Source organism: Marmota flaviventris, chromosome 3 (assembly GCF_047511675.1).
Source record: "Marmota flaviventris isolate mMarFla1 chromosome 3, mMarFla1.hap1, whole genome shotgun sequence".
Lineage (NCBI taxonomy): Eukaryota > Metazoa > Chordata > Mammalia > Rodentia > Sciuridae > Marmota > Marmota flaviventris.
In genome coordinates, this window is record NC_092500.1 from 64,693,931 (window position 1) to 64,711,996 (window position 18,066).

An 18,066-nucleotide genomic window follows, 5' to 3' on the forward strand; every position below is an offset into this window, starting at 1 on the left:
CATCCCCGCTCCCTTCACTCAAGTCCCAGCAAGGAACATCACCCCTCCCCATCCCCACTCCCAGGAATGGGCACCCTCTGCTCTGCTTCATTTGGTCCCCACCCCATCTGACCACAAAGCTTGACAAAATTGGCCACCAAACTTTGATGGCTCCATTACTCAGCACTTAATATGTAGCTAGTACATTTTAATCATTCAACAAATATTTACTGAATACCTACTATGTGCCAAGCCCTTGGAACATAAACAAAACTTTTGTACACATTGATGTGATGCAGTCTTTGCACTTCTGTCCAGGGTCTGGGCCCACATCCAGCTTTTTTTTTTTTTTTCCTAACTGAAAGCTCATCAAGGACAAGGGTGAGTTCTCCTCCACCCTCTAGTCCTGAGTCCCAGTGGCACCCTGCAGGGTCTTGGAGACAGCACAGGAGAAGAGATGACTGAGTATGTGCTTGTGTGTTACACACAAACACCACCAAATGGGTGCTACAATTATTGATGGCAGGTGGCGGTCAGATAGAGGCACAATAGGACAAACTCATCCCTTCTACAGGGGTCCACAGCACCAGGCTCTGTCAGTTCTGTCTCAAACTCACAACCTGAGCAATTTTTCAACCTCCCCAGGCCTCAGTGTCTAAGAACACAGGTCTCAGGGGGTCATCAGTAAAAATCATGTAAGTCAAAACACATTGGGTTCTCAGAAACATATCTAGTATGGAGAATGATAAACATCTAGGATGATGATGATGATTTTGGTACTGAGGATTGAACCCAGAGGTACTACTGAGCCACATTCCCCAGCCCTTTTTAATATTTTATTTAGAGACAGGGTCTCACTGAGTTGCTTAGGGCCTCACTAAATTGCTGAGGCTGGCTTGGAATTCTCCTGCCTCAGCCTGAGCTACTGGGATTACAAGTGTGCACCACTGTGCCTGGTTTAGGTTGTTATTTTTTAAGTTTGGAAGAACATTCATAAAATAGCATTCTACTCTGAAGATATACTACTTCCACAATTTTAAAAAAAAAATGCACTCCAGAAAACCTCTCGCACAGATGCACCAGAAGACACAGAAAAGATTGTTGGTGCCAACTCTGCTCACCATACAGAACTCGGGAAACACCCATGAGCATATGGGGGTAGAAAGGTGAATAACTCTGTTCTATTCATACAATAAGCACTCCATGGAGAAAGCCGAGCCCTGCAGCCGCAGGAAGCAACCCTGAACAAAAGAAACCAGAATTGAAAGAAGACTGCAGCATGACTCCATTGATGTGAAGTTCAAAAACTGGGAAACAAAATAATACATCATTGAGGGATGCTTACATTGATTCTAAAACTATAAAGGAAAACAAGGGATAATTAAACACAAAGTCCAGGTGAGGGGTCACCCTAGCCAGGAAGGGGGAAAATACAAAAAGAATGGGGTATACTACATAGGAGGCTGCTAAGATTCCTGTATGTGGTTTCTTCCTATAGGGGCAGGTACACACCTCTACAGTCTCCTGTGTGTTGACATATTTCACAAAAATGATTTCATAAAATTAAATTTTATAAGAATAATTTTAACTTTCATAAAATACCTATACACTGCCAGAGATAAGAATGGTGAGTCTCTAACCCTCCCACCACCACCACCACGAGTTTTTCCACTTGAAGAAAACAGGTTTAATGGAAATTTTATGTCTTCAAAAATGAGCAGCAATCAATAATTTGTGAAGTTTTATGAAATGGTGTCACATCTGAGTTTCTTCATATCTCGTTTGAAATTGTTTCTTGCGTCTTGAAAAATTGCTTAGCCACGGCCAGTCATTAGTAATTAGCTTGTGCTTATGCATGGCATTTTTATAACGAGTTACATGGCAGAAAAAGTCGAGTGTGTGAGATGCACCTTGACTCAGCATCCTCAGGACACCCAGCCAACTGGTTTGGGGAGACACTGCTGTCTGATGGTGGGCATTGCCCAGAATTGCAGATGAGGGTACAAAGAGCTTCAGAAGTATTGGCCCAGCTGCAACTGAACACATAAGGTAACAGCAACTGCCACATCCTCCTCTAGATGATCAGGTGACCCACAGAGTCTGTGACCCCATATCTATCATGTCACAGGCCCCCTCTGAATATTGTGCACAGACACACTGAGCCCTTTCCTGATTTTCCCCTTCCTGCTCTTTCCCACCAGCCACCCCCTTGCCCCTTCCCTATGGCACCTCTGCCTGCCTTGGCCCCCCAGGACCATGAGTCAAGTCATTTCACAACCCTGTTCTCTTCAGTTTAATGCATGCCTCTGTATTTTATGCAGTAGTTTTTCTAGACCTGTTCAGTATGGGTGGTTCATGGGTAAATAGGACATAGTGCAATCTACCAAAGGAATTACAGGTCTAGAAATCCCAGAGGGATCCCAGTAGCTAAAAGTGATGGTGTCCATCCCCTGCCTGCCCTGCACAGCCAACCCAACTCATTCCTGTCCAGCCTTCAAACAGCACCAGGGTTCCCCCTGCCACTCACACCCCTCATCCACTCCTAGTTCTTTTTTTTTAACTTTATTGGTTCCTTTTGGATATACATGACATAGAACCCATTTTGATATAGTTATACAAGCAAGGAATACCTTATTCTTATTAGAACTCCAGTCTTGCAGATATTTACACTGGTGGGATTCACTGTGCTATATTCATAGATTTACCAGGAAAGTTATGTCAGATTCATCCACTGTCTTTCCTTTTCTTTCCCTGTCCCCCTCCCTTCATGCCCTCCTTGTTCAATCCCCTCTGATTCTGCCCATCTTCCTGATTCTCCCCACCATAAATCCAGAGATATCCCCTCCTAAACAACTTTATTTATAGGGAGTAGGAAAAACAAGGGATGTCATTGCTTGCAGGTGAGAAAGCACCCATATCTCCTGGCTCTAGCCAGCCATGAGGCTATGGTCAAGTCATTTAACCCCTTTGCACCTCGGTTTCCTCATCTGCAAAATGGAGGTAATGGTACACCCTTCATTTTGTTGATGTGTGAATTAGAGATCACTTAGGTCATATAATGATGATCATATAGTACATAAACAATAAAATACCCTTTTATCATAATAGGATGTATGTTTCCCTACAGAGTCCTTTCCAACTGTAAAGACAAAAAACATATTCAAGTGATCCAATTCGCATCACCAATCTGACATTTTATGCTTCCTGGGCTGATATAATATGATATAGCATCTTTTTAAAAATATTTTTATACCTTTATTTTGTTTACTTTTTTTAATGTGGTGCTGGGGATTGAACCCAGTGCCTCACGTGTGCTAGGCAAGCACTCTGCCACTGAGCCACAACCCCAGCCCCTGATATAGCATATTTTATAAAATGTTTAATTTAAAACTAATCAAGAACCCAGCCCAATATTGTCCAAAACAAAATTATGGGATGGTGAAAATGTTCTCCACCTGTGCTACCAATGAAGTAGGCACTAGTGGTGTAATTGAGGACTTAAATACACAGAGTGCAACAGAAGAACTTGATTTTCTATCTACTTAATTTTAACTGATGCAAATTTAAATAGCCACTTGTATCTATTACCTACCATATTAGCAAACCAGTTGTAGATCCAACTTCCAATTTATAGAAAACACAAGGGAGAAAGCCACAGATAAATCACATAAAATCTATTTTTAAAAAATCTAGGGCAGCCTGAGATGGTGGCACACTCTGAGTCACCAGTGACTCAGAAGGCTAAAGGAGGATTGCAAGTTCAGGGTCAGCCTCAGCAACTTAGCAAGACCCTGTCTCAAAATAGAAAATTAGGACTGGGGAGGTAGCTCAGTGGTTGAGTGCTTGCATGACATGAATGATGCTCTGGGCATCACAAAAAAATAAACAAATCAAATAAAAGGGGCTGAGGGTTAGCTCAGAGCACTCCTGGGTTCAATTCCATGTAACACACACACACACACACACACACACATACACACACACACACACACACACCTAGGAACAATTAGGAAAAATTGAATATGGGGTGGATAATAAGTGGTGTTTGAAATTATTGTTAATTTTCTTACATGTGGAAAAAGTACCTTCCTTAATCTTAAGAAATTTGTGCTGATGGGTCTAGGGTGTAGTTTGATTAGTGAGCACCAGGCCCTGGGTTCAACCCCCAACATATCTCTCCCTCCCTCTCTCTCTCTCTCTCTCTCTCTCTCTCTCTCTCTCTCTCTCACACACACACACACACACACACACACACAAACACACACACACACACACACACACACACACACCATAAATGCCTGTTAAAGTATTTAAGGTTTACCAGCAATGATTTCTGAAAGCATCAAATAATGGGGCAAATGTAACATAATGTTATCAGGGGTTTTCTTTAGATATCTAAGTGGAACATCTGTCTGTGTTTGTTATAGTGTTTCAACTTTTCTATGAAAATTTTTATAATAAAAGTTGAAAAAGATGTAAAAAATATTTAATAATCTGCGGACAGCTATCATATTAGGAAAATCTGATGATTTTCAGTTGCAGAATCTAGAGTTGGAGAGATGCAGGTTTGTTTTAGAAGTACTTTAGTCACTGGGGCTGGGGTTGTGGCTCAGTGGCAGAGGGCTTGCCTAGCACATGTGAAGCACTGGGTTCAAGTCTCAGCACCACATTAAATAAATAAATAAATATTTCAAAGACTGGAGGAACTTTGGATTGGGCAAAGGGGAGGTGGGAAAGGGAGGGGCACAGGGGTAGGTAAGATGGTGGAATGAGATGGACATCATTAAGCTAAGTACATGTATGAGTGTACAAATGGTGTGGCTCTGCGTAGTGCACAACCATAGAAATGAAAAGTTGTGTTCCCTTTGTGTACAATGAAGCAAATGCAGTCTACTGTCATATATAACTAATTAGAAAAATAAATAAATAAAAGAAAGAAAGAATAAATGAACGAACGAACTTCACTAACTGTGGAATGGAGATAGCCAGTTGTTATTTGTAAATGCCTCAGTCTGTCCCAGGTCCCTTCCTCCATACATCACACTCTAGTCACAAGTCCCCTTCCCCAAGCCCCATTCTCCCCTCTGCTGACTCTCTGCATAGCCCTTCTCTGTGCCTCAAGTGCGTGTTGGGTGCATGCCTGCCAGCAAGGCACTTTGAAGTGGAAACATGCTGAGTCCCCAAGGGCCCAGAAGCTGTCATGCTTTACAAAGAAGAGGGTGCGGGCCACTCCACCATTAAAGAACATTCTGGAGAGGGGTTGGACAAGGCTAACCGCCCAAGCCCATAAAGCTCAAATTGCCCCAATCCATCTTCATAGCCAAGCCCGTTCAGAAGCTGGGCATAAATAGGACTGGGGTGCCCAGACCAGCACATTGGCATTTCCACCACGACTCCAGCCCTCCCATCTTCACCTCTGCAGCAAACACCTTCAGAAGCACCATGACTTGCGGATCAGGATTCGGAGGCCGAGTTTTCAGCTGCGCCTCAGCCTGCGGGCCCCGGCCAGGCCGCTGCTGCATCACCGCCGCCCCCTACCGAGGCATCTCCTGCTACCGCGGCCTCACCGGGGGCTTCGGCAGCCGCAGCGTCTGCGGAGCCTTCCGCTCTGGCTCCTGCGGCCGCAGCTTTGGCTACCGCTCTGGCGGCGTGTGCGGACCCAGCCCACCCTGCATCACCTCCGTGTCCGTCAATGAGAGCCTGCTGGCGCCCCTCAACCTGGAGATCGACCCCAACGCGCAGTGCGTGAAGCACGAGGAGAAAGAGCAGATCAAGGGTCTCAACAGCAGGTTCGCTGCCTTCATCGACAAGGTGGGTGTCCTGGATCACACCCTTCCTGATCCCCAACACAGGTGCACAGCCAGGCCTGAACACTGAGAGAGGAGGAAGAAGCAGAATGACCTTGCATCATTGAGACCACAGTCAGATGGGACACAGACACAAACCCAAAAAGACTCAACTGTCAGTCAGAGAAGCAGATTATGTGGGAAAATGGAGTGAACAGTCTTATCTAGGCACAAGTTGGACTGCAGGAAGTATAAGAGGGATGCATCAGTGGCTGCTGAGACTGGTCCAGACTGAAGGTGGGCCAGGTTGGGGCAGGAAAGGATGTCTGCCAGAAGAAGTGGGGGAGGGCAGGATAGCCCAGCTCTGTCCTAGATGGCCTGACATTAGCTCCATGATGCCCACACCAGAACCCCATGATGGCATCTGAATGTGGTTGCGCTGGCTGAGAGCTCCAGTCTCACTGCCTTCAGAGTAGGGGTGCTGAGCCCTGAACCTGGCCCCTGACATTTGTCCCTTGGATCCATCTGGATGGGGAACTGGGCTCACATGAGAACAGGCACATATCTCCACCAGCCCCTGGTTCCCACCATGGATCAAGATCAGGAAAGGGAGAAGTTGTCCTGTTCTCAGGGCCCACCTCTGCCTGACCTCTGGTGAGCTCCAGGGTCAGAGGCCCCTTCAAACAATCACCCCCATGCCAAGAGCTGGCTGACCCCTGATCCATCCTCTCCACCACCCCGAATGGCAGGTGCGCTTCCTGGAGCAGCAGAACAAGCTGCTGGAGACCAAGCTGCAGTTCTACCAGAACCGCAAGTGCTGCGAGAGCAACCTGGAGCCCCTGTTCGAGGGCTACATCGAGACCCTGAGGCGGGAGGCCGAGTGTGTGGAGGCCGACAGCGGCAGACTCGCCTCAGAGCTCAACCACGTGCGGGAGGTGCTGGAGGGCTACAAGAAGAAGTGAGTGGGGCTGCTCTGGTGTCCCTTCCCGCACAGACTGGCTTTGGGAGAGCCCTTGGCACAGATGATGAGAATGCCCAGGGAGGGTGTGTGGCCCAGCGCAGACTGAGGGAGTGCAGGACCTGTTCATGGAGCTGTGACCGTCCACACCTGCCTGAGAGCAGCCCTGAGGCCTGGAGTGCTCTGCACCCACCTCAGCCTTCCATCCTCTGAGGCCACACTAGGTGGCCCCCTGCCTTGGTGCTCAGTTCTGAGTTCCTCTGGGTCTATGACACCTCACAGCAGAGCTAGGATTGACACCATGGCAGAGGGCGCTGGCTGCAGTACCCCAGAGGCCATAGTGTCCACTCCCTTCTCTGCCTCCAGAGGGGACCTCAGTGCAGCCTTGGCACTGGGACTGGAAGGTCCCACAGGAGCCCTCTCCATCCCCAACTCAGAGTGGAGAGAGGATCCCAGACACCCCAACTCCAACCAGCAAGGACTTGGCAGGGCGACTGGGGCCAGCGGTGTGGGCTTCCCTCCCCAGCCCCTGGCTGGCCTGTGGGGTGGGGTCTGTGGACACTGCCCTGCCCTCACCTCCCCTCTCTCCCATCTCAGGTATGAGGAGGAAGTTTCTCTGAGGGCCACAGCTGAGAATGAGTTTGTGGCTCTGAAGAAGGTGAGTTGCATGGCTGAGGGAAGCAGAGCCATGGGGAATTTCGGGGCAGACTCTTTTGGGGTCACCATGGGGGCTCAACCTCAGGGTGGGTGCAGTGACCTCTCCACATCAGGATGGGCAGTTGCTAGAGAGGCAGACCATCAAATGGCACACCTAGGGCTGTGACAAGGGAAATGACCCCTCGCACCTGCCCTGGGGCGAGGGGGTGGCTGTGTTGACCTCTGGGTGCCTAGGAGGTCTGTGGCTGGGGTCCCCTGGAGTCCAGGAGTTTAGTCTGCCTGTTGGGGGTGGTGTGGTCTGTTGGCATGCTGAAAGTCTGACGACAAAAGCAAAGATCTGACCCCAGAGTCTAGGGATGATGCAGTAGGACCGGGAGTGGTCAGGGGGCTACTTGGGAGACTACTGGGGGCTAGGGAAGGACCAGGTGGCAGAACTGAGGGGTCCCCTGGGCAAGCTTCCTACAGGAGAGGTAAAAAGGAGAGGTGGGAAGGGTCCTGCCAGGCAGGTGGGCCATGTCCAAGGCACCAAAGGTTTGTTGTCACAGTTGAGGAAGTTGCTGGGTTCATCTGGGGAGAGTCAGAAGGCAGGAGATGGCTTGGTGGTAGAGACAGTAGGGATCCTTCTCCCCTGGTGTGAATGGAAGGGGTAAGAGGAGAGAGGAATTTGGAGGCACAGTCTTCAGGGACCCTCTGAGCTCAACCCCCCATCTTCCCAGGACGTGGACTGCGCCTACCTGCGCAAGTCAGACCTGGAGGCCAACGCAGAGGCGCTGACCCAGGAGATCGACTTCCTGAGGCGACTGTATGAGGAGGTGAGGGTTGCTAGGCCTGGCAGAGGGCTAGAGGGAGGTGGAGAGGTGGACAGGGATTTGTGTCTGGGGCTCCAGGCTGGATTGTGTGATCAGGCAGAGTCTGGGGGCCAAGGGAGTCTGAGAAGTTGGGCACTGGTGTGCTGGGTTGGGCTCTGGTCTCAAGGAGCCTCTGACATGTCCCCATGCCCCTCCTGCAGGAGATCCGCATTCTCCAGTCCCACATCTCTGACACCTCAGTCATCGTCAAGATGGACAACAGCCGAGACCTGAACATGGACTGCATCGTGGCTGAGATCAAGGCTCAGTATGATGACATTGCCAACCGCAGCCGCGCTGAGGCTGAGTCCTGGTACCGCAGCAAGGTGAGGGGCTCAGGACCCCTGCCTTGTGCATGGGGCAGTGGGAAGGGAACAAGGCCTCTTTTGCCTGGGGACTCTGATGCCCTGAGGTGGTGAGGGGAGGACAGACAGCTCTGAGGTTGGGGCCAGGGCAGGGCTGGCTGGCTGGTTGCACAGGCTCAGGGTGGCCCATGCTGAGCCTCAGAGCATGTCTGCCTCCCCCAGTGCGAGGAGATGAAGGCCACAGTGATCAGGCACGGGGAGACCCTGCGCCGCACCAGGGAGGAGATCAACGAGCTGAACCGCATCATCCAGAGGCTCACTGCCGAGATTGAGAATGCCAAGTGCCAGGTATGGCTCACTGTGCCCAACAGCAGGGGGGCTGGGCCCTGCCCAGTGCCACACAGCCAGGCTGTGCCCTATGTGGGCCTCACCACTCATTCTGCAGCCCATCTGTCTGACCAGGTCCCCAGCATGGTCAATCTGGGTGATCCAGGTGAACAAGGCAAGAGGGCCTGTTTCTGGGCTGTTCCCAGCTGTGAGGAGACCCTGGGCACATCCAGGCAATGACATATACACACACTCAGGGACCATAACCTCCCCTGTTCTCCTCTGGGTCTCTAGAACAACAAGCTGGAGACCGCAGTGACCCAGTCTGAGCAGCAGGGTGAGGCGGCCCTGAGCGATGCCCGCTGCAAGCTGGCTGAGCTGGAGGGCGCCCTGCAGAAGGCCAAGCAGGACATGGCCTGCCTGCTCAAGGAGTACCAGGAGGTGATGAACTCCAAGCTGGGCCTGGACATCGAGATCGCCACCTACAGGCGCCTGCTGGAGGGCGAGGAGCAGAGGTGGGTCTCAGCCCCTGGATGTTTGTGTCCCCAGTACTGATACCTTGCCTAGACCCCATCTTTTCCTTGGTTCATCAAAGGTCAAGATTCTGGGGGTAAAACCTAAGACTTATCACCTTGGGAAGGTAGGGTGTGTATGGTCAACCCGCTCCCTCTGGGCCTTGGCTCCTAATTTGTTGAGACTTCCTTGTGGATCCCACCCTAAGACTTTGGAGAGCTCTGTTTGCAACTGGGGCCGGTCACTAATTTCCTTTTCTTGTCCACCCTCAGGTTGTGTGAAGGCGTTGGGGCTGTGAATGTCTGTGAGTATTGGGGCCCATAGCGAACAGATCTCCCCCTTCTCTGTGGGGGGGGTGTATGGAAAGAGGGATAGCAGTAAGAGCAGGACATAAATGGGGGGCTGGTGTCACTTCAGGAGGGACAACCAGAAAAACCATGAGAAGATGCCCTTGGGGAAATGGGATGCCTTGCCCCGCCTCCCAGTTTTGACTCAGTCTTCTGGGACTGCAGGTGTCAGCAGCTCCCGAGGCGGAGTCACGTGCGGGGACCTCTGTGTGTCTGGCTCCAGGCCGGTCACTGGCAGCGCCTGCAACGCCCCCTGCAGCGGTAACCTGGTGGTGAACACTGGAATGTGCGCGCCCTGCAATTCTGTGGCGTCCTGTGGCCTGGGCACTTGCGGAGTGGGCTCCTGTGGCATTAGCTCCTTCGGAGTGGGCTCTTGCTCCAGCAGCTGCCGGAAATGTTAGTCGCATAGGCTGCAGCCCAGGCCCTGGCCTTTCTCCTGAGGAGCCAGTTCAGCCCCTCTCAGCCTAAGGGCCTGAGGCAAGGGCTCCACTGCTTCTGCACTTTGATGGGTCCCTTCCGCTCCCAGCCCCTTTGGTTTCCCTGTGTGATCCCCTGCTCCTGGGCTCTGCTGACCGGCAGTGCAAAGAGCTAACCGAGAAGAAGTCCCCTTGGAGCCTAGAAAGGGGAGGACCAGGACCAGGGCCATACCCTGGGATACCATGGGGCCCAGGCTGGAGCCCCCCCGCAGCCTCCCCCTTCCTTTTCTGCCCTGTTCATCTCTGTCTTACTGTGTTTCCAATAAATCAATGTAGCCAACAGTGGACCTTGTGTGCATGTCTGTTAAGCTCCTCAGGTGCTGGGGTTGAGAAGGGCCTCAAAGTCACATGGATCAGATAAAGACCCAGGGCTGCCTCCAGGACTTTCCCTTACACCTGGGCTCACAACAGTCTGACTTAGCCAGGGTTTGTGCTAGGCTCTACATGATGGAATTTGGTCCACACAACTTTAATGATTTTACCCACACAACCTCAACAATACATCTCACAGATGAAGAGATCAAAAGTGGAGACCTGTGGTAACCAGCTTTCCACTTGGTTGAGTGGTTGAACTATGGTTTGAACCCTGTGTGGGTCTCTAGGGCTCATTCCACTAGACCGTAGCTACCTCAAAGACATCCTGCGCACGTCTGTAAACTGGTGGATAATGAGTGTTAGATTCTCTCATGACTCAAAACTTAAGGAAACATCACTCACTGCTTTGTTGGTGAAGACTCATGCCTGGGTAATTTATTGGAATTCTTTAGGAGTAGATACATGAATATGATTTAAAGTTTCAAAAAGCCTTTTTTTTTTTTAATGGAGTCTCTTTGAGGTTTGGAGACCTGCCATCACTGATGCATTGCCTCAAAGACAGAAAACTACACACAGAAACATGATGTGGCCCAGAGGTGAGAGCAGAGACTCTGGATCCAGGCTGCCTGGGTCCAAAGTGACTAAGGAACTCAGGCAATGTGCTGGCTCTCTCTGTACCTATTGGCATATTTCTAAAATAACAATAAAAGAACACTTACCTCAAGGTCAATTTAGTATTTTAAACATAAAACACTTAATGCCTGCCACAAAATAATCACTATATGCATTTGTCATTAGTGTTACTCTTTTGCAGAATGCAAAGTAGAAGTGTCTCCAGGGGTCAAGGCCATGGCCAGCCTCTTATTACACTCATTCATGATCAGAAATTACAAGTACAGGGAGAAATCTCCACGTCTTCTGGACCAGTGAGCTCCCTTGGTCAGGGAAGTATTCACAACACTGACAAGAGTCTTGTGAATGTTATGTGTTAGGGGGTGGGGTTGGCAGCTCAGCGGCACCATTGGCCCTGGTGAGTTCCTGAACAAGCATCTTTAGAGCAGGGTGAATCTCTAAATGTCAAGTCCCAGGGCCAAAAAAATTAGTAGAAATGGAATTCCTCTGCCTCGGGACAAGACAAATTTGAGAAAATAGAATACTGAGAAAGGAGAAGTGAGCGGCCTTAACAAAGGCTCTTATAAGGAATCAAGCCAAGGTCTCCTGGACGTTTCTCATGAAATTCTGAGCAGGACAGAGCCTCACAGAGTTCCATAGTGGGCTGGTGTTGTAACCAGCTCTCTATACTGTGGCACCACACTGCTGAGAAGCAGGCCTAGTTAAGATAGCATCCTGAAGCCCAAACACCAGCTCCTCACTTCTGTCCCTCCCCAGTCCAGAAGTCACCTACATCTCTAGTCCTGATGGACTCCCCATCTCTGCCACCTTATCCCTCCTCCCCTCCTGTGCCACTGGTCATATCAACCCAATTGGTCCTTGAAGCTCTTCCATACTTTCATTCCCTCACCTACTCCAAGTCTTGACTCTCTCCTTCCCAGTCCAGCTCCACAACCCTCTCCTCCCTCCAGGATCCTGCTGCTGGAGAGGCTCAGGCAGAGAAGCAAAGGTGAACACATCATGTCCATGTGTGGAACAGTCACAAAAATGGACCTCTTCACTGTGTGACCATTAGCAGGTCCCCTCCCCTCCCCTCCATGGGCTTCAATGTATTCATTAATCTAGTCTGGACTAGATTATATGTATTATAATATAATATAGATTATGCATTATATGCTATATAATACAAATTATATATATATATTTAATTTATATGTATATTTAACTTATATATAATGAATACTGTATATAATTATGTAAAATAATTTTTATATAATTTTATATAGATTATAATATACTCTATATTATAGATTAATATAGATTATGTGATATAATCTATATTATATATTACATTTATATATTCTATTCACATATTTTATATATAAAGTATAATATTTATGTAAATTATATATTTTATTTATATAGATAATAATTTATATAATTATTATATATAAAATTTATATATAATTTATGAATTATATATAATCTAATCTAGACTGGATGACTGCTAAGATCCCTTATCAATTTAAAGCTCTGTTAAATGACATCCTAACTAGAATAAAATGTATTCCATGTTTGTGTAATTTTGTCAAAATGGATTTTGATGTCATGTATAACTAAAAAAAAACAATTTTTTTAAACTTTTTTTTTTTTTTTAGGAGAGGTAGGAGAGGCCTTGAGACTGAAGAGAAATGGGGAGTGTAGGCTGGTTGCAACCGTGCTGCGTGGGTGCGTGCTATCTACACATCTGCTCATACTGCATGGCTCTGGATCTACAGGTGGCCGTGAGTGAAGCAGTGTGATTATATCCGGGTGTTCTCTCAACTCTAACAGCTGTGTGGAAGCTTATGTATGCATGTGACTGTGAAGGTTTCTGTGTTTGTGACCAGGCACACAGATGTGTATATGTGCTGAAGAGAGGGGTTGTGGGTGCACGTGGGTGTGGTAGTAGGGCAGGGATCATGGATGGAGACAGGCCCAGGTGGGAGTAGTTATGGGCGGGTGCTGCTGGTTGCTGTTCTGGGGAGACACCCTCTGGCTAGGAAGTCATTGTTCTAACCCTTGGGATTGCCTGCCTACCCCTCCTGCCCATCTGTCTCTTTAGCTCCAGCTGGAACAGAGAGATCAGAAGGCCTTAGGGTTTTGACAGCCTTCTTTAAAGGTATTCAAAGTGTTTCTAAAGGGCTGGGGGTAGAACTCAATGGTAGAGTGTGTGCTTAGTATGTGTAAGGCCCTGAGTTCAATTGCCAGAATCCCTCAAAAAACTTCCATAGAACTCCAACAACTAAAAATATTAATGCATTTAACTCTTATCATTTTAAGTACTTTATAAGCTCTTTACATACAGGAATGTCTTTTGTTCTCAAACACCCTGCGAAGGTACCATTCTATTTTACAGATAAACTTTGACTCATAGAGAATAAGTAGGAAGAAAAAAAATGACTTTACCAATTAGATCTGAAGTCTGATGTGGGGTGGGACTGAGACTCAGAAATAGGGGAAGAGTTTGGTCCAGGTAACATCAAGACTGGAGCAGACTCCAGGTCTTTCCTTCCTTACTCCAAGCAGGTTTGGTTGATATCTTGGGGTTACCACAGGAAGGACTGCATTTGGGTTCCACAGAAGACTTCTGAAGAGTTATGTGGGGTGAGACATGCTAATGGTAGGAAAATAGGACCCATTAGAGACTGAGCTAAACTTCAGTAGAGTTGAGACAGCTGGGGATGTTTAGCCAAGACAGAAAGGACGTGGGGTGGGGTTCTGGACAGCACGGTAGATTGTGACGGGATAGATTAACCAGAATCATAAAGCCTTCGTTCCCCATTCACATCCACTCTGTGGCGGGCACTGGGTATAAATGAATGAGACAGTCACCGCCCTCAGGAGACTCAAATAGAGCCTGTGGACACAGCTAAGATAGCATCCCGCTTGTTTGAGTGCTATGAAATGTGAGGCAGGTATGTGACACCAACAGAAGGCTGATTCCTTATTGTCCCCTGATGCCAAGAAGCAGTGATTGACTGATGATGGTCCTCCCTTCAAAAATCACCTGACTCAAGGAGCATGCAATTGGACTGGTGAATGACTCTCCATAAAATCACCAGGCGGTTTTCTCCCACCCCAGACTGGAATGTGGCCCATGGCCATGGTAGTCTCTCATGGGTCCCCAAACCACAAACATTGCTGGTGACCCACAAGGCCCTGGCCTAGAGTCTTTAACCTGACCCCAATGACCTTGGGGATCTCTTGGACATCAGAGGCAAGTTCAGGCTCAGGGTTCTGGAAGCGGGATGCAGGCTCAGTCCTTAGAAATGCAGGCTGCAAACACACACCTGAAACCCTGCCACAGTCCTCAGGGACATTTCTGTCTACACTTCCCACAAAGTTCTTTCATTGACATGCTCATGGCAGCAGGAGCTGGAAAAACTGGCCTTGAAAATCACAGAATCTCATTACCTCCTAGCAAAATGCAAGAATATGGAGCTGGATCCAGTATCTGGCAACAGGGCAGTCTGCTTTCCGGCAGCCGTTTTGCATTGGGAATCGTAGGAGGAATATTTATACTATTGGTGTAGGTCAGCTTTGATCCAGTGTGGTTAACATGAGCCCAGCAGGGCCACGTGCCCTGCCTCTCAGGTGGGGGCCACCTACCAGCCAAGTTTCTCTCTCATTCCTTTTGCATGAGACTGTTCTATTTACCCAGGAAGGGGGCCCTTTTGAATACCTATTCTCAGGACAGAGAAACAGGAAAACACAGCAGACAGTCTGGCACTAGAGTACCTTAAAAGGTAAAGCCAAGGGCCTCTAGCGAATGACGCACCTTAGCCCCACCCAGAGACATAGAAAGCAGGAACTATTGTTCCCAAGACACACTGGTGATGTAATCCTTTGTGCAACAGAAAAGAATGTGAGTTTACTAAGCAGAAGCTGCTCTCCCCAGTTTGCATGGTAAGGAAAGAGCCCAGAAACTCGGCCTTGCTCTGGCTACTCCACCCCAAACTATCCCGTGTTCTTCCCCCAAAGTCCAGTTGCCTGGCAAAACCTCAAATCACACTAATTCTTAGACCTGGAAGTATATAGGTACCCATGCTGCCCTCTGCCACTCTCAGGTCACTTGCTAAACCAGAACTCAGGCCTGGGCTGCCCAATTGTGTTCATCTCCCCCAGTGCCGCCTGTGGAGGCCCTCTTTTCAGAGCCTGTCCTCAAGTACTTTGTCAGGGCAGCAGAAAACAGGCAGCCCTCACTCACTTCACCCCACTCTCCTATCTTTCTGGTCTGTTTCCTTGTTTATGATTGTCTCCTCCTGGGATAGGAAATCATCTCCAGAGAGCCAGGTCTAGAATGTCTTGCTCATGGTCACACCCCCCAGTGCCAAACACTATGCAAGACCCTGGGAGGCCATTCAAGAAATATTGATAGAGTGAAGGAGTGGGTGAATAAATACTCTTCTCAGCAACTCTACCCAAGAGAGCTGACTGCGGAACCCAGGCTAGACCCTCCTGGAGGAATTTCCCCTTCTCTTGGTTTTCCCCAAGGGCCCTCTGATTTGCCCTCCCCATCCTAAAGACCAATAGCAAGTTATCTATCATCAGTCATGTGGCCCACACACCATAAGGGGAGAGTTGCTTCCTAGTATTGCCCCCCCCCCTTATGCCAATGGGGCCAAACTTGGTTTTTGTTGCGGGGGTGGCCTGGGGAATAAATAATAGCAGCTCAGTCACTACAGAACTTTTTATTGTAAAGGAGGAGTCCCTGGAAAAGAGGGGTCGGGGCAGCTCAGAGCTGCAGGGTGCTGGGTGCAGGGAAGCCACAGGCCACGCCTACTCCATGGCACCAGCGACCAGACCTCCTGCACTGGGGACAGATCTGTCACAGTTCTGTAAGCTTCGTTCCAAGACGTTACGCTCCGCAGCGAGGACTACTGACTGAGAGGAAGAGGTGGAGAGAGGGCCAGCTCCACGGGAGAGGGCATCTGAGACAAAAGGGCCAGACTTGAGGTTCCTCTGGGGGCAGAAGTTGGGGTTCCTCGTCTTCTCCGGAGCTGGCGAGAAGGGTTCAGCATCCGCGGGAGCCGCTGCAGCTGAAGCCCCCGTCGCAAGCTGGGCGGCCGCAGCGCGCACAACCGCCGCTGGGGGCGCTCGCGTCCAGGGCGCCGGAGCCAGCTCGAGGCGCCAGCAGGCGGGAGGGGCTCGAGGCCAATGTCCTGCTGGCCGCAGCGCTGCCCAGGGCTGGGCAGAGAGCAGTGTGAGAAGGAAGGAAGCCCTCCGGTGCCCGCCCCGCCCAGAAGACCGACGTACAGGGCACAGATACCCAGACCCTCCCCACCACACTTGTGCAAACTGCCCCCAAAGAAATAGATTCACAGAGCCTTCCCCCAACACACACAAAAAAACCGCCCCCAAGAGAAGAAGAGTCCCCAACCAAGGCAAGCTGCACAGAGACGGCAGGCACAAATGTAAGGACAGAAATACCCTTCAGGTTGGAAGCATCCAAAATGGGGGTGGGGGGATACAAGAATTGGCTTCGGCGTAAGGTACATTGTTTACTTACCCACACTCCCTGCCCCAAATCCCAGACCAAGCCTGTGGGGAGAAGCAAGAAGGTAAGTGAATCTATATACTAAGTTTGATACTCTCCATTCTCCAAGACGGACGCTCTGACCCTCGGCAGACAGCCAAGAGACTTCCATCCTGCAAGCTCCATGGGTCTGTCTGATCCCCACAGCCTTTTCGTCAAAATTCTTTCCAGACCTTTAAACTCAGTTCCTCCTGCTTTCATCCATATGACTTACTTCAGTGGATGACTTCTTGGAGGAGAAGAAAGCAAAAGATCGCCCCCTTTCTTTAGCCTCAACTGATCTTGGAAACTAGAAGGGGGCATTTTAAACTTATAAGGGAGACCACAGAGGAGACAGCTCAGTGATCTAAAGAATGTTGTGAAGCCTCACACCATCACTTTTTACCTGTGTGTCTTTGAGGTTGTCATTTACCTGCCCTGAGACTTGTCCCTTGTGTAGGGGTAGTAATTCCTCCCCCCTGGGCTTTTGCAGGGGTTAAAGGAGATGATCATTGCAGCATGCCTATGTGGATCCCGCCTGCTGGGAGTTCACGGCTGTCTGCCCCCCAGCCTGGCCTACCCAGTTCACACTGGAAATGCTTGGTTTCCTATTGCTACCTACAGTGACAAGCCAGCCCTACCTGTTCCTTTTAAAAAAGCATTCCCAGGCCTGAGGGAGAGAGGCAGAGATGAAGGCACCTCACACCAGAAACCTCATCCCCCCACCCTTGGTCTCTGCAGCTGTCTTGATGGACAAACTGGCCCCTGCTGTCTGACATGGGGGTGGGGGAGGGGCAAGATACTTGTGGGATCACCCCCCTCCCCAGTGCCAAGGGTCCTCATTAGCAGAGCCCTTTTGTTCCCAGGCTGTAAGAAGGTGGGGAGACTGGCTCCAGAAGAACCAGTTCCCCTCCAGGTGACCCCTCCCCACTAACAAGGGTTGTGGCCGCTCCGCCATGCCCTGCTCACCCACAGCTATCAGAAGCACCTTCTCCCCTCACCGGCTCTCCTCACTCTCCAGAAGTCTGCGGTAGGTGGCGATCTCGAAGTCCAGGCCCAACTTGACAATCATGAGCTCCTGGTACTCGCGCAACTGCCGAGCACTGTCCTGCTTGGCCCGCTGCAGGGCGCCCTCCAGCCAGGCCAGCTTGCCCTTAGCACCTCCTGAGGCGCCCTCCTCCTGCAGGGCTGCCAGGTCCTTGGCTTTCTCTAGTTCACAGGGCTGAGGGTGAAGGAAAACCAGGGACAGAAGACATCCTTGGCCTCCACTCTTCTGCCCTCAAGGATTCAGATCTTTCTCAGGGGTGAAAGGGCCAGTGAGGGATTGGAGATTGTCCATGATTGTGAGGAGAGGTAACAGGCCTGTGCTAGGCCTGTGTCTAGACT

General features: G+C 49.7%; 1 protein-coding gene across 1 annotated transcript; it reads left to right on the plus strand.

Moving 5' to 3' along the window:
- The first annotated feature begins 5,421 nt into the window (after window positions 1–5,421).
- Window positions 5,422–10,121, plus strand: Krt81 (keratin 81). Its single transcript, XM_027949970.2, has 9 exons — window positions 5,422–5,790; window positions 6,515–6,723; window positions 7,321–7,381; window positions 8,097–8,192; window positions 8,390–8,554; window positions 8,756–8,881; window positions 9,155–9,375; window positions 9,646–9,677; window positions 9,886–10,121. Exons 1-9 carry the CDS (start codon window positions 5,422–5,424, stop codon window positions 10,119–10,121), a joined length of 1,515 nt encoding a protein of 504 aa, XP_027805771.2.
- Window positions 10,122–18,066: the final 7,945 nt, after the last annotated feature.